Raw genomic sequence first — 14,438 nt, forward strand, 5'->3', positions numbered from 1 at the left:
AAACTTCTTTCATCCTGCCAAAATCACCTGTGGGAATACATTGTTGCTGGGTGACCTTGACATTGTGGTCCAAAATTGGATCCATAAAGTTCTGTTGAATACCAGTGTTATTAAAAGACATATGGTGATGGCTGGTGCTGAAAGAATTTTTACAAAATTCGCAAAACATAAACTGTGAAAGTATGCATATTACTTATGTACACTAAGATTAGGTCTCAGTTGACCTAAAAACATCAACCCTTATGTCTGTTTAAAATAAGTGGCTTGGTTTCACACCTGACAAAGTAGCACTTTGGAAAGACCTGACTACACAAATTTTTGTGCTCATGCACTTTTACATCTGAATTAAATCGTAATAAATTAATTAGTTTCCTCATCACACCTAATACATGTACATATTTCATTTTCTCAACACTAAAGACAGCCATGAAAGCAGGTGTAACCTTTCCAATGTATATGACAAAATGATGGGAGTGCAGTAATGTTTGCTTGGTATAATATTTTGTTCAGACTTTAAATTTGTGGTCTGGCTCACCCATTAAAACTGGAACCCAATGAATTTAAAGTGTTTCACACTATTGCCATTATTTTAGTCCCAGGTGTCTTTTACAAGAAATGTAAATCCTCCAGCTTGTTATCTATCAAATTGAAGAACTTTAGAATATTTTTGTGAAACTCCTTTCAACAAATCAAGAAGGATTCCTGAGTTGATTGTCATCTCCTTCCATGCTGACAAGACATATAACATGAATGGTGTGTTTTATTCGAATTAAGTGCAACTTTCACCAGAAGAATAGACTGGTTCTCAGTTCAAAACTTACTGAGTTTAACACCAGTCTACCATTTATCATTGTGGGCAAAAGATGATTTCCTAAATGTCTTTCTATTTTTAACATCAACACTAAAAAACACTGAAAGTTTTTGTATACAGTAAAATTTCAAAATGAGAGTAATCAAGAAACACTGCTGATACTTTAGATCATGGCATTGATTACTGACCTATCAATAAATATTGATGACAATTTTCTGTCTAAGAAACCTTTTTCTCCAATCACCTTTACAGATGCCAGAGAAGTCTGTCAAGGTCACACTTTTATGTTTGGTGATGAATTGTTAGGTCCACACTTGACTTGACTACTATATTAAAAAAAGGAATACAAAAGTCTACTTCATCTGTATCTACCATACAATTGCACCTTAACATTTCCTTCCATTGTTAATATAACATTCAATATTGGCAAAATTATTATTATCATTATTAATAATATTATTATTATTATTATTATTATTATTATTGGTGTTATTATTATTATTATTATTATTATTATTGTATATGACAGAGAGGAGAGGAAGACAGGATTAGAAACAGCTCATAAAGAGACAACTACAAATATATTAACTTACAGAAGATGGTTACACTAATAGTTGCTGTGGCTCTTTTAATGGGAATGTCAGAGTCTAAAGCTGTGCATGTGTACTGCCCAGTCTGGTTTCTTCCTATAGAAATGAAGGACAGCAAGCCTGTACTGCTCACATTGCTACCACCTGGACCAGTCCATCTGTACTGACAATCTGGAAAGCAGGTTGCAGAGCAGTTGACAGTAAGAGAGGATGATTCTGTAAGTTCATAGGATGTTCTGTTTGGTGTCAAACGGATACTTCCAGGATCAGATCCATCTGTGATAATAAACAAGAGATCCAAATGGGCCCAAGATCATTCATCATCCTGATAGGGACTTAGTATCACAATACAATGGCAAAATAAGACCAGCAACCCATGTTGATAAAATATCTTTCTGTCAAATTTGATTAAGCTATAATGAGTACCATTAAAAACTTGTTTTCTATTTGTAAAAGAACAAGTAAACCACATAAAACAGGATGTTTTTGATAAAAATATAGTTCAGAGATTTTTAAAGGCTTATCTAATTCTTGTCCCTGCAGCCATATTTGATAGCACATCAGTTTCATTTGTACAGGTGCGAAAATCTTCATATTGTAACAGGATACTAAATGTAAAATTTGGTTAAACTGCCTCAAAGGTTTTGAGAAGAAGTTGTTCCAAATTTTGTGCTTGATGGCATCTCATTTCAGTAATGATAGGTACATGGAAAGTGGGTTAGGAACAGTACCAACATGTTACTAACTTTAAAAGTATTATTACAAGTATACTATCTGTACAATTAGATCAAAACATTCTCAAGTGGTGCATCTATATATTTCAAAAGTGATTTAAAGGTTATTTATTTTAAAATAAGACCGCCTTATATGATGTCAAATCAATTATTTGCTTCAGGTTAAAAGATCTTGATTGCAAGGATGTTCAGTGCATGAGCTTTTACTAAGAACATGTCAAAGTATTTTTAGTAACAGTAGCCATTTGTAATGGCAGAACTGCATCATTTTGTACAGCTTGAAAGGTCTTGATACCAGAATACTGTCATTTTGCTTATATAATGCCAAAATATATATTTATAAATTGTTGAATAGGTTTATATTGTTTATAGCGCTGTACATCATTTGTACAGAATATAATATTTCCCCATGCAAATTTGATTGCAGTCTCCCACAAACTTGAATTCTCAAATTGATCCAGTGATATTTTTCATCTGAAAAGGCTATACCTATCCACTGATTCACACAATAATGAAGGACAGATGCAGGGATGTAATAAACCCTCAGCAATGTGAGGAACAATTTTTTTATCACTGCTACTGTATCATTTATGTCATGACAGCATATTCTGTGTAAAGCACCTAATAAAAAAAAATAATCTCTTTCCTTCAATAATATAAGTATCAAGTCCATAACACAAAATTATATTTATGATATACACAATTGGAATTCATGTTCTTTAATACATATAATATAAATTCTTGATTCATTTATGCACTTTCATCTTTACTTCTTTCTGAATAGTAATATTTTCACATGATTTTATTTGGACGGAGATAAAAGAGCCTCTCTCCTGGCAAATGACCTGTAAAAGTTGTGTGATAAATTATACATTGTCACTACATCATTGCTAGCCATAAGCAAGACACATTTTTCAACTCTTTGATGTAATTACCATATTTACTGTTTATGTAGGGACACTGTATTTGTTGGGACACAATAAATTAATTTTAATTTTTTTTCTGCACTGTATGTCTTGGGACACATCATTCTTTTCAAGTCATAAGATGTGGAACACCTTTTAAATCATTCAAAATTTGCATGTTGGAAAATGCACTCCAACTGAAATTTTATTTAAAAAAAAAAAAACTGTGTACTTGAGGTAAAACTCTTTAACCCATTGCAGCAGCATCTCATCAATACAACACATACAGTATGATCTTTCAGTACATGAATATTTTTTTAGCTTTCTCGTACCGTGAAAAATTGTTAGAGGCAACACATCACCTGAAGCAGAAACTGCAAGGACTAAAGTCAGATTTATTTTCAAATCTGCACCAGTCTTGCTATTAACAATTTTGCACACTGTTGACCCCCATTTTATCATCAGTTTGTCCACGAATGCGATCAAAGTACATTAGAATTCCATCCATGTTAACGATCATATTGTTGGCGAAATCATCTGCTTCTCTTCTGGCCTTCACAAATTCATCCTATGATTTTATTTTCTCCAAATCTTTATTGATATCCTTTTAAAAAAAAAAACAGCTTCCAAGTGTGCAAAGTCAACTTCCGATGTCAGCTTGCTTTGTAATAGAAATAACCTTTGTGTCTGATGTCCTGTCGGTAAGTTCAAAGAAGGAGTTCACTGCTCACTGCCAGTTGTGTTTATTCACCCCCTGTACATCTGTATGTTTGGCATCTGTAGTTTTTTATTAACAAAGGAGCAATGATGTCTGCAGGTAAATAGTAATGATACTTTTGTAATGCATCCTGGCAAAAAGATTGTCACTTGCACTCAAGTCAATGTGTTTTTAAATAATGATTTTTATGCGTGAGACACTTTCATACAGTAGAATTGGATATATGTCAATCTTGGTTATTTTGCACCAAACACTATGTCATGTGTGAATGTGTGAACGGCAGTTGTCTTCAATATATCAGTTAATTATTTCCTTCTCATTTGTGAAATCAGCTGCTTATCTTCTGGCCTTCATGAATACATCAAATGATTTTCTCCAAATATTCTGGGTGACGCTGGGTTATTCACGTCTATGCAAGAAACTCTATATTGTGTCAGTTTAAAATTTGTTCCCTTGATTCAAGTTATTTCCAAAATTACCGTGAATACCAGTGGAAAGGAACCAAGGTCTGCTTCCATATCTCGGCCATCTTTGTATATTCAAAAAATTTGGCTCACTTAAAATAATCCGTAGTCAGCTTCTAATGTTGGCTTACTTTGCAATAAAATAATTCTTGTGTTGATAATCTTTGCAAAACAAATAGTAACCAAAGCTGGTCTCTGAGGTCACCCTTGCTTTGTAATAAAAATGAACCTTGTCTTTGATGTCCTGTCAGTAAGGCCAAAGAAGGGGTGTGATTATTCCTCAGCAGCACTTCTGTGCCCTTGGCATCTGTAGTTACAATGAAGACAAAGGAGCAATGATCTGCGGGTAAATAGTAATGATATTTTTGTAACCCATCATGGCAAAAAGATTGTCACTTACACTCAAGTAAATGTTTTTAAATAATGTCATACAGTAAAGCGGGGTATAATTCAATCTTTATTATTTTGGACCTAACACTGTGTTATGCACGAATGATAGTTGTTCAAGATATTGGTTGAATAATTGTTTGCAATTTTGTATGATTTTTAGGCTCTTTTAAACATTACCAAGAAAATAGTAAAGAGAACAAGCTTTGTAAAATTTAAAAAATAATTTATTTCCCAAGAAAATCAATGTAAAAATGAGACAAAGAACTTGCGGTTTTAAGAATCAAATCTAAAAATAATCCAAGATTTATTCAAGAATTAAAAACTAGCAGTCCTAGTAACAAAATATTCTAATGAATTTGAGTTCGAGTCCTGACGGAAATCAACAATGGAAGGCGATGACATATGCCGTAGTCAGCATAGTACTGAAGTGTCAACAGTTGTTTGTTGAACCAAAGAAATTAATATTCTGGTGTTTGAATTCATTAAATTTCGATAACTATCTTTGTTCAAAAATTAATTCTGAGCACAAGTATTTCCAAGAAAAAATAATCTCTCAAAATCCAAATAATTTGAAGAAAAATTAAACGCCAACTGGTCACAAAAAACCACCTTGACGTCTAACTGTTTAAACCCCAGCTGAAATTATATCTCAAAACGTCACTATTAAATCTGACTACTGCACAAAACAGACACCCGGATGCAGGTCAACCTACCGATAAAACCAGAATCTCAAAATAGTTACTACATGTTTCTAGAAGAACAAAGAAGCTCTTTACACATCTAAGGTCAAGTACTCCCAGTACAGCCTCAATTTCACCTAATGAATCACACACTAAGAAAGGATAAAATAAAAATAAAAAGTAGTTTACTTAAAATCATGAAATAAGGTCAGGAATTTGGTCAGCTTTAGATACAGAGTTATAATATTTGGTTTAGTGCTTATTTAATTTCTTAGAAAAATAATACACTGGATGATCAACACCATTTTCATCTTTCTGAATCATTACTGCTCCAACCCCAACATCCCTTGCACCAACAGACAGTTTAAATGATTGGCTGAAATTTGGAGCTGTAAGAACTGGCACACTTTTAAGTATGTCTTTTAACCTATCAAAAGCCTCATGACATTTTTCAGCCCAAAGAAACTTGTTTTTCTTGTTCAATACATTTCACAGGGGTTAAGCAATTATGGCAAAATTGGAACAGCATTTCCGATAGTATCCAGTCATACCTAAAAATCACATCAGTTGCGTTTTACTAACAGGTACAGGGAATTCAGAGCCTTGACCTAAGCATACGTAGGTTAAACTTTTCCATGTCCCACGATACATCCTTAAAAAAGTTACAATAGCATAGCAGAACTCAACTTTGGATAAATTAATTGTCAAACTTGCATCAGTGAGTCTGTCAAAAAATTTCCGAATTGTCACTAAATGTTCTTTCAAGGTGTCATTGAAAATAATTAATTCATCCATGTAAGCATCACATTTATCTAGACCAGAGGTGATCATATTCATAAGACGTCGAAAAGTACATGACAAAACCTTCATCCCAAATGGCATTACTTTATGTTGATAGAGTCCATCTGGAGTCACGAATGCCAAAATTTCCTTTGCTCTTTCCATTAGTGGGATTTGTCAAAATCCTTTCAGAAGGTAAAATTTAGTGACATACGTGGCATTTCCGATCTTATCAATGAAGTCATTGATTCTTGGCAATGGAAATGAATCTGTTTTTGTCACACTGTTCACCTTTCTATAATCAGTGCAGATACATGAAATTTTTATCTGGTTTCCGAACAAGTATACATGGTGAATTCCAATTACCTTTACTGGGCTCTATGAGATCATTCTCAACCAAATACTGAATTTATTTCTTCAAGTATTTCTGTTTGAGAGGGTTGATCTTGTAGAGATGTTGTTTCACAGGTTTGGAATTTACAATTTCAACATCATAGAAAATTTTGTTTGTTCTTCTAGGAACATCTGGAAATAAGTGTTCATATTCAAATAATAGTTGTTTAAGTTCATTTCTTTCTTGGCCTTGCCAATTTGAAAGTTTCTGGTCCAGAGCTTTCATAATTTCTGACTTCCAAAGATTTTGTCACTCCAATATCAGTAGAATCCCATGATATTCCTTCACTTAAATCTTCACTGAGTGGGACAGGTACGACTAAATTAATTGCATGTACAACCTGGCTATCTCTCTCAATATAATACTTTGACATGTGAATGTGGCAAAGATTGTTTTGTTTTCGCCTTCTATTAGTATTTATGAAGTAATTTAAATCATTTACTTTCCTGTCAATTAAGTAGGGTCCATAATAATTGGCCTAGATCAGATTTTGTGGAATGGGCAAGAGAGCCAGAACTCTATCACCAGGGTGAAAACTCCATATCTTAATTTCATTTTTGACTGAGCAGAGTGCAGATTTGCTCTTGCAACATCACAGGCCTTTGACAATGTATACTTAAAATTGGAAAAATAATTGAGAAGTTTAATTTCAGTATCTTCATTGGAAAGAAGTTTCTTGTTCAACAACTTCAATGGTCCACACACAGTGTATCCAAAAACCAGTTCAAAGGGATTGAAACCTAAATATTCTTGAACTGATTCCCTAACAGCAAGCAATAGTAAATGAATGCCTTTATTTCAGTATTTACCCATGTCCAAACAATATGATCTAAATCATATTTTTTAGTCTGATCTAATCTTTCTAATTGCTCTTGGCTCTAAGGTTGATAGGCAAAACGATCTGAAGTGCTGGATGACTAAGTCGTACATAACTTCGTGGAAAATTCCAGACATGAAATTTGAGCCTTGCTCATATTGGTTGGGAAAGCCAACTTGAATAAAAAAAATTTATTAAAGCTTTTCCTATTGTTTAAGATTTAATATTTCTCAAGGAATTTTTTCTACATCTCTTTCTCTGAAAGAGGCCACTAATATAATATTCTTAGTGACATCAAATCTTGAATTTGTATGAGAAGTTGGAATGTACATTTCACTTGCCTGTTTTATTTCTTTTATTCTAAACTGATATTCCCTCTCTTCCTTCTCTCTTTGCATTTGAATCTGTCTCTCTCTCCTCCTGCTCCGATTGTAAATGCATTTGCTTTTTGTTTTACTATATTTCTTTCCTCTTTCTCTTTCTCCAATTTCATTTGATCTTTCTCCTTCTCCAATTGCATTTGTTCTTTTTCTTTGTCCAATTGCAACTGCATTTGTTTATATTCTTTATCATTCTAAAGTTTCAGCTTCTATTTTAATTTTAATTCCTATACTTTTATATCAGAGTCAGATACAGACTTACTGATCAAAACCAATGCACTTTTATCCAAAACACTCTTTTTTACCAAATACTGGACCAACATATTTTTCATTTCTTGCTTCGTTGAGGAATGTTTTGCCTCAGAAAGATCATATTTTCTGGCAACTTGAATCAATTCATCTTTTATCAAAAGGTCTAATTGTTGCTCCTGATGACATTGTTAAAAAAGCTTGCTGATTTCACTAAAGATTTCAAAATTGTAAACTAAAACTTGTATAAAAAATTTAAAAACCTAGGGGAATTAAAATTTCAAAAACAAATTCAAACATTTTCTGAAATGTTTTAGCCCAAATTCATATATCCCGGATGACACCCCCTCCCCCCACTTGTCCTTTGTTACATTTAGGCACTTACAAAACACAACAAGAAAGTAAAGACAACAAACTGCAAAATGTAACACATAATTTATTTCCCTGTGAATGCAAGGCAAAAATGAGAAAAAAAACTCATGGTTTTACAAGTCAAATCCAAGAATAATCCAAGAATTAAATAATCGAAGTCTTAGTAATAAAATGTCCTAATGAAACTTAGTTCAAATCCCGATGAAATTTAAAATGGTAGGCAATAATATATGCTGTTGTCAGCATCATCCTGATGAGTCAACAGTTCTTTGTTGAATCACAGAAAATAATATTACAGAGTTTGAATTCTGTAAATTTTGATAACTGTCCTTGTCCAAGAATTAATATTGTGTGCAAGCATTTCCAAGGAAAAATAATCTCTTGGAATCCAAATAATTTGAAGGAAAATTAAAAATTCAACTCAAACTGGTTACAAGATAAATCAATATGACATCTCAAGTGTTAAGGCAACAAAAAAATCTTCTTTCTCAAAACAACAATATTATATCTGGCTAGTGCGCAAAACAGATGCCCAGATGAGGGTCAATATTCTGGAAAAACCCGAGTTTGAAACAATTGCTACATGTTACTTGTCATGTACTTAAAAAATGGACTCGATGTCACTTTATGAATCTGTTCTAAGAAAGAATACAAAAAGGATATAAAAAAAATTGTTTACTTCAACTCATACTGATTCTGAATCAAGGTCAGGGACTAGGTCAGCATTAGATAAAAGGTTTATATTATTAGTGTTTACAAAAAACTGAACTGAATTTTTTGGGATAATGTCAAATTCAGTAAATAAAATTACATTACAATAGCATATAATGGAATTAAAGAAATTTAAAACAAAGAAACAAAGAATTAAAAATATATCAAATATACATAACATCTGGAACAATAATTCCGGAATGCAAATGCAGCAGGTCTGCACACAACAGCTAACTCTAAGTGTCTCATCGCATGAGTCTTTTTGTCCTCAAAGCCCAATGGTTTCAGACAAACAAACGTGGTAGACTTCATTTGCCACCTTATCAAACATCAAGACTTCCTGTTGCTATAACACCTGACCCAGCAGATAGAAGAAGAATAGGGACCTTAATGGAGGGAAGGAACTTTCAATGAGCTCATGCAAGTCAACCATCATGGACATAACAACATCATGCTTTCTTTGAGGGGAGGTGAGGCTGTTTCTCCGAATGTCTCTCATCTCAATGCCTCTCAAGGGGGTAATGGGACTGACCAGCAGAAGAAGACCTTACTGGCAATGAAGAATGTTGTTCATCCATTCAAGATCATTAAGGAAGATAGTGCTGGTCCACCCCATCAGCAGGATGAGAAGAAACATGCTGCATTCTGTAATGTATATTCTACCTTGAAACCAAGAGAGGGACAGCCTTGATGCCATGAGGAAGAAGGATTAATCTTTTCTTTAAAATAAGTGGCTCCATATTCCATAGGGGCTAAAAGGAAACATAGGAAAAGTAGGATACCAAACCAATCCCTTTCTCTAGTTAGTCGAACACCATCATACTCCCCATCCCAATAGGCACTAATTGGTAACATTGAAAAAGGGTATCAACTCCATGTCTGTCCTGAGAGTGATAATGGAATACAAATGACTGGCAACTGGTGTTCAATCTCCAGTGACCAGTGGATGACAAGTGATCAGTGACCTATTCTTAGTGACCAGCCACCAAACAAAAACTGGTCTGGTGGCAATGTGATGGACAATCCCACTTCTGAAAGATTAGAACAAATCTGCTGTTCATCCTTTTCAAGAACGTACACAATTCAACCACCACACTGACAGCAATACTGACCTTGAAAGGTAACTGCTCTTCCCTAATCTAGGGGTTGTCACAACTCACTTTCTGCATTTTTCCTTCTTTGGGAAGGCCCAAGACCAATCCCAAATCTGTACTCACCATATATGGTATTGTGAGGTTTTATAAGGTTTCATATTGATGCCCTCTCAAGCAAAGGATCATTATTCTTCTTTTGGTGAGTGTCCAAAAAAGAGGAGCAAGAATATTATTCCTCCACTTAAACATGTGATTAGCAAAGTCACATACTTTAACGCTCCAAAGACAACAAATCATACAACCATCCATACACGCATCCACTGTACATTAGGCATATGGTATGACTAAAAATGGTCCCTCGTCTGACCACACTTTCCTAAAACTTGTGACATTATTTTCTGAAGACAAATACTTAGAAAACAAAACATCCACCAATCCAGAGAATGCTTACACTAGCACTACAACAGTGAAGGGAGGATACGATTAACAAAAGCACCACTTGCCAACTAAGATGCAAAATAATTGCCAAATTTTACCTAAAAATAGCAATAGCAAAGCATTGAGATGTAGATAGGTCAGAGGAAACCAACAATTAATCTTAACAAATTATAGTGGTAACCTTCAATGAGAGAAAATGCAAATAGATAAGTCATCCTAGGGGAAAAGAGATTAATATTCCATATGTGGGTTATGAGGCAGGAGTGAGACTTGAGTAGTGTTCTTTTCAGTTGCAAAATTTTAATGGGAGGAAGTAATTATGTAACTTGTGCAAGGGACTACAAGTCATGCTAAAGGAAAGCAATAGTAGCAAGCAGATATTATTATATTAACAAATGGTACAATTGCTGGAGTATGCAAAGTACTCTGACCTACCATTTGGTTAATCAACATAAATCTAAATGACACTTCTAAATGATCAGTAAGGCACTAGTCACTGCTAATCAGGGGCATACAAGACACAATGTAACTCATGGCAAATAATTGACCAGTGAAGTAAGACTTTTAGTCAGTGTTATTGGCCTAGCAATGATTTTTTTCTGAGCTACATGTATAATGGTAGCAATGGCAATCCGAGGAATTGTTGAAGAGGGCTCAAGTTTTGATGAATTGCTATTAGCATGTTAGGATTTTTATTTACTGGAAATCAAAACAATAATGCTCTCTTTAATCACAGAAAAATGAGAGGGTTACAGTATATGAAACGTGCATGGTTCTGTAATTCTTGTATTACATAAGCATAAATTCCTCACTGAAAACCACTTAACTTTCAGACAAAACCATTCTCGTGAAATGACATTATTGCCAATAGTACATAATTAGTTAGAATCCACGTAAAACTGATTGGAATAACACTTTTGATATAGTGGATGATAACACTGTCCAAACAAAATGAAAACCTACTATGTAACTAAATGAGTTAACTTCTCTAAATAAAGTCATTATTTTTATTATTATTACATGTATTATTATTATTACTATAATCATTATTAATATTATTAGTATTATTCAGATTAGTTATTTGCTTCAGTGGCCACTGGGGACCCGAGTGTCTGAGCGGTCTAAAGCGCTGTCCGTTATGGATCACTGCCATCTTACCTCTGTCTGCGTGGGTTCGAGTCTTGGATTCAGCCAATGTGGGTATGTGAGAAAGCTTGCCAGTAGCTTCTCGAGGGTCGGTGGTTCTTTTCGAGGATATCCCGGGTTCTTCCTCCACCATTAATACTGGCCGCCTTGTATAGCCTATCATGTGCTGAAACTGGCATTAAACCCAACAACAACAACAACAACAAAACAAACATTAACACAAACAATAGCTGTCATCACGGTGGAGGAGTACTATTTACAGCTATTACATTTTCAGTCTTTACCATTCCAGGATATAAAACTGGTGGTCCTTCTGACTGAGAGAAGGTCCTTGTTATTTATGGTCATACTTACTGAAAAAATGTGTAATCTATAAAGAAAAATAAGTACAGATTGTTATTTTATTACACTTTACATGAAATTAATCAAAAATTTCTTTGCTTTGCTTAGTTAATGCTAACAAATTTTGTGCATAGTATTTATCATCATCATTATAAACATCATCGACATCAGCAGGATCAACATTAATGATGCACAAACTGTTCCCATTGCAACAATCTTTTTCATCCATTCATCCCCATATCTCTGTCATAATCCCTGCTACAACACCACTGATGTTCTTACTGTCTGCATTGGGTGCTTTTTATACCAATAAAATGAGTTAAAAACCTATGAAATTACAAATTATTGAATTAGCAAATATTAAATAAACTAACACGAATCGAAAGTTAAATTGGTGGCTTAAGAGTTTACAAAATTATCAATGGAATGAATTAAAATTAAGTCATGTTTTAATAGTTTAAATTCATTAATATATAATGAAAGTAAATAACATTTAAACTGTACTCAAAAGATGAACAAACGTATACAATTGCTGTCTCTTTGGAAGATGAATTGGTGAGAAAGAAAAACTGACTGGAGGCAATAATATGGCCATGTTATGACCTACAAATATTGGCAATAACCCTGATAATTTTCTGACAATATTTATCAGGTAGGTACTGCCTATTTCCAAACCTTTCACCTTGCCCAACTGCCATAATTTTACATAGTATATGGGCATCCATGTTTCACAACAAAATGAGCATTTATAAACATGATACATATTTTTAAAGACTCCCTTGTCAGCAACATGATGGAATTTTAACCTTCAGAAGAGCAAGGGGCTTCCTTCTCAGCTTTTTTATTTCAGCTATTCATGACTATGATGAGTCATGGGTTCTGACTCTATCAATTTTCAAGTTTTCGCAGCCAACTACATAAGTTCCATGTATATCACACGCAGAACAAACTGAATGTGTTCTCTCATTCTTCTTCTTGTTGTAGTTTGGCCATGGAAATTCCTGCTTCCAGTTATCTTGGAATTTTCATTTTCTTTGGTTTCATCTTACTCAGAGTTTCTCATCTTTTGTGTTTTTTTGTGTTATCTGGAGCAGAGGAGAGACATTATCAAGAAATCTCAACATTTTTCAAGCACGTGAGAACACATAACAAAATGTCAGTAGTCTAAACGCTTGATAATCTTTTATGATTAATGAAGCATGCATCCTAATGTCAATTTATGGTAAGTGACCAAACAACAATGATAATTTAGCTTCAATGGCATAGGCATGATCTTTATTTTAACGTCGCTTTGATTTTGAGTTTTGACATGTTCATAATTAAAAGAAAGTTTTGTACAATCCTATACCATAAGATATATATATATATATATATATATATATATATATATATATATATATATATATTAATATCCACAATTTAAAAAGCAGGCCCAATGGACCATAACACTTTACGAATGAGGTGGTCCTTCTGAAATCAGGTGCTCTGGAGCCAGCGGACTGGAGCCAGTGTTGAACACTGATTGTGCTCTATATGCATTGGCATACTTTAGAGTTGGACAAGCAATGTCTATGATATATTATTTGATACCAATATACTGACTTAGGTTCCTATGTGACACAAGGTTATTTAATAATGGATGCTAAAATGTTTAAGAAAGAAATGAAAACAATACGAAAAGCTAAAATTTGCATAAAATAAAATAATATCTAATAGCAATAACTGAATCTTTAGTAATGCTGGCAGAGAGTAAAAAATAATAATAAATAATAATAATAATAACAATAATAATAATAATAATAACAATTATCATAGTAAGTGTCCCTTGTAGGGTCTGATGCTCAACCAGGGGAAAAGAATTGCCAGGAATTCAAGAGAAGACTATTTCTTCCTAATAACTGCTAAGTGCCTGAACCATATCTGATATTCTTCAGCAATATCAATATTTTTTAATTAGCTGCCATAGTGGATATATTCAGTGTCAAGTTAGCACTATATTTATTTAGGCACAACTAGATATTATGTTGAGAGATTAATGAAACCAAAGAAAATATCTTTCCATTATGTCCTCATGACTTATGTACTCACTTTATAATTTTACAAATTAATGAAGGAGAATTAACACATCAAATATTTGAAACACATTTCTGTCCTTTATCAAACACAGCTGTGGTCTTTTCTAACATTACTTCTATGTGGCTCCTGACACTGACTGGGACTATTTTCATACATATTCTTGAACCAAATATTCAGAGTGTGGATATTTTGTTTAACACAACTGTTCATACTTAATTATATGGTATGCACATACAGTATCTCACTGGTTTATATTAATAAAATGATAATATTAAAACATATGTAACTATAATGAAGAACAGAAGACATGTCGTTGTCATACATCATGACAAAATATTTACAAAATG

General features: G+C 33.5%; 1 protein-coding gene across 1 annotated transcript in view; it reads right to left on the reverse strand.

Annotated features, from left to right (window-relative positions):
• The window catches only part of LOC149782436 (cell adhesion molecule CEACAM5-like), a 133,328-nt gene that overhangs the window by 48,705 nt on the left and 70,185 nt on the right, over nt 1-14,438 (reverse strand). Inside the window, exon 6 of the mRNA XM_089935139.1 lies at nt 1,405-1,677. Within this exon, the coding sequence (XP_089791265.1) occupies nt 1,405-1,677 (273 nt within the window). The remainder of the gene's footprint in view (nt 1-1,404; nt 1,678-14,438) is intronic.

The sequence above is a fragment of the Sinohyriopsis cumingii genome, chromosome 15 (assembly GCF_028554795.1).
Source record: "Sinohyriopsis cumingii isolate HCF-2022 chromosome 15, ASM2855479v2, whole genome shotgun sequence".
Taxonomy (NCBI): domain Eukaryota; kingdom Metazoa; phylum Mollusca; class Bivalvia; order Unionida; family Unionidae; genus Sinohyriopsis; species Sinohyriopsis cumingii.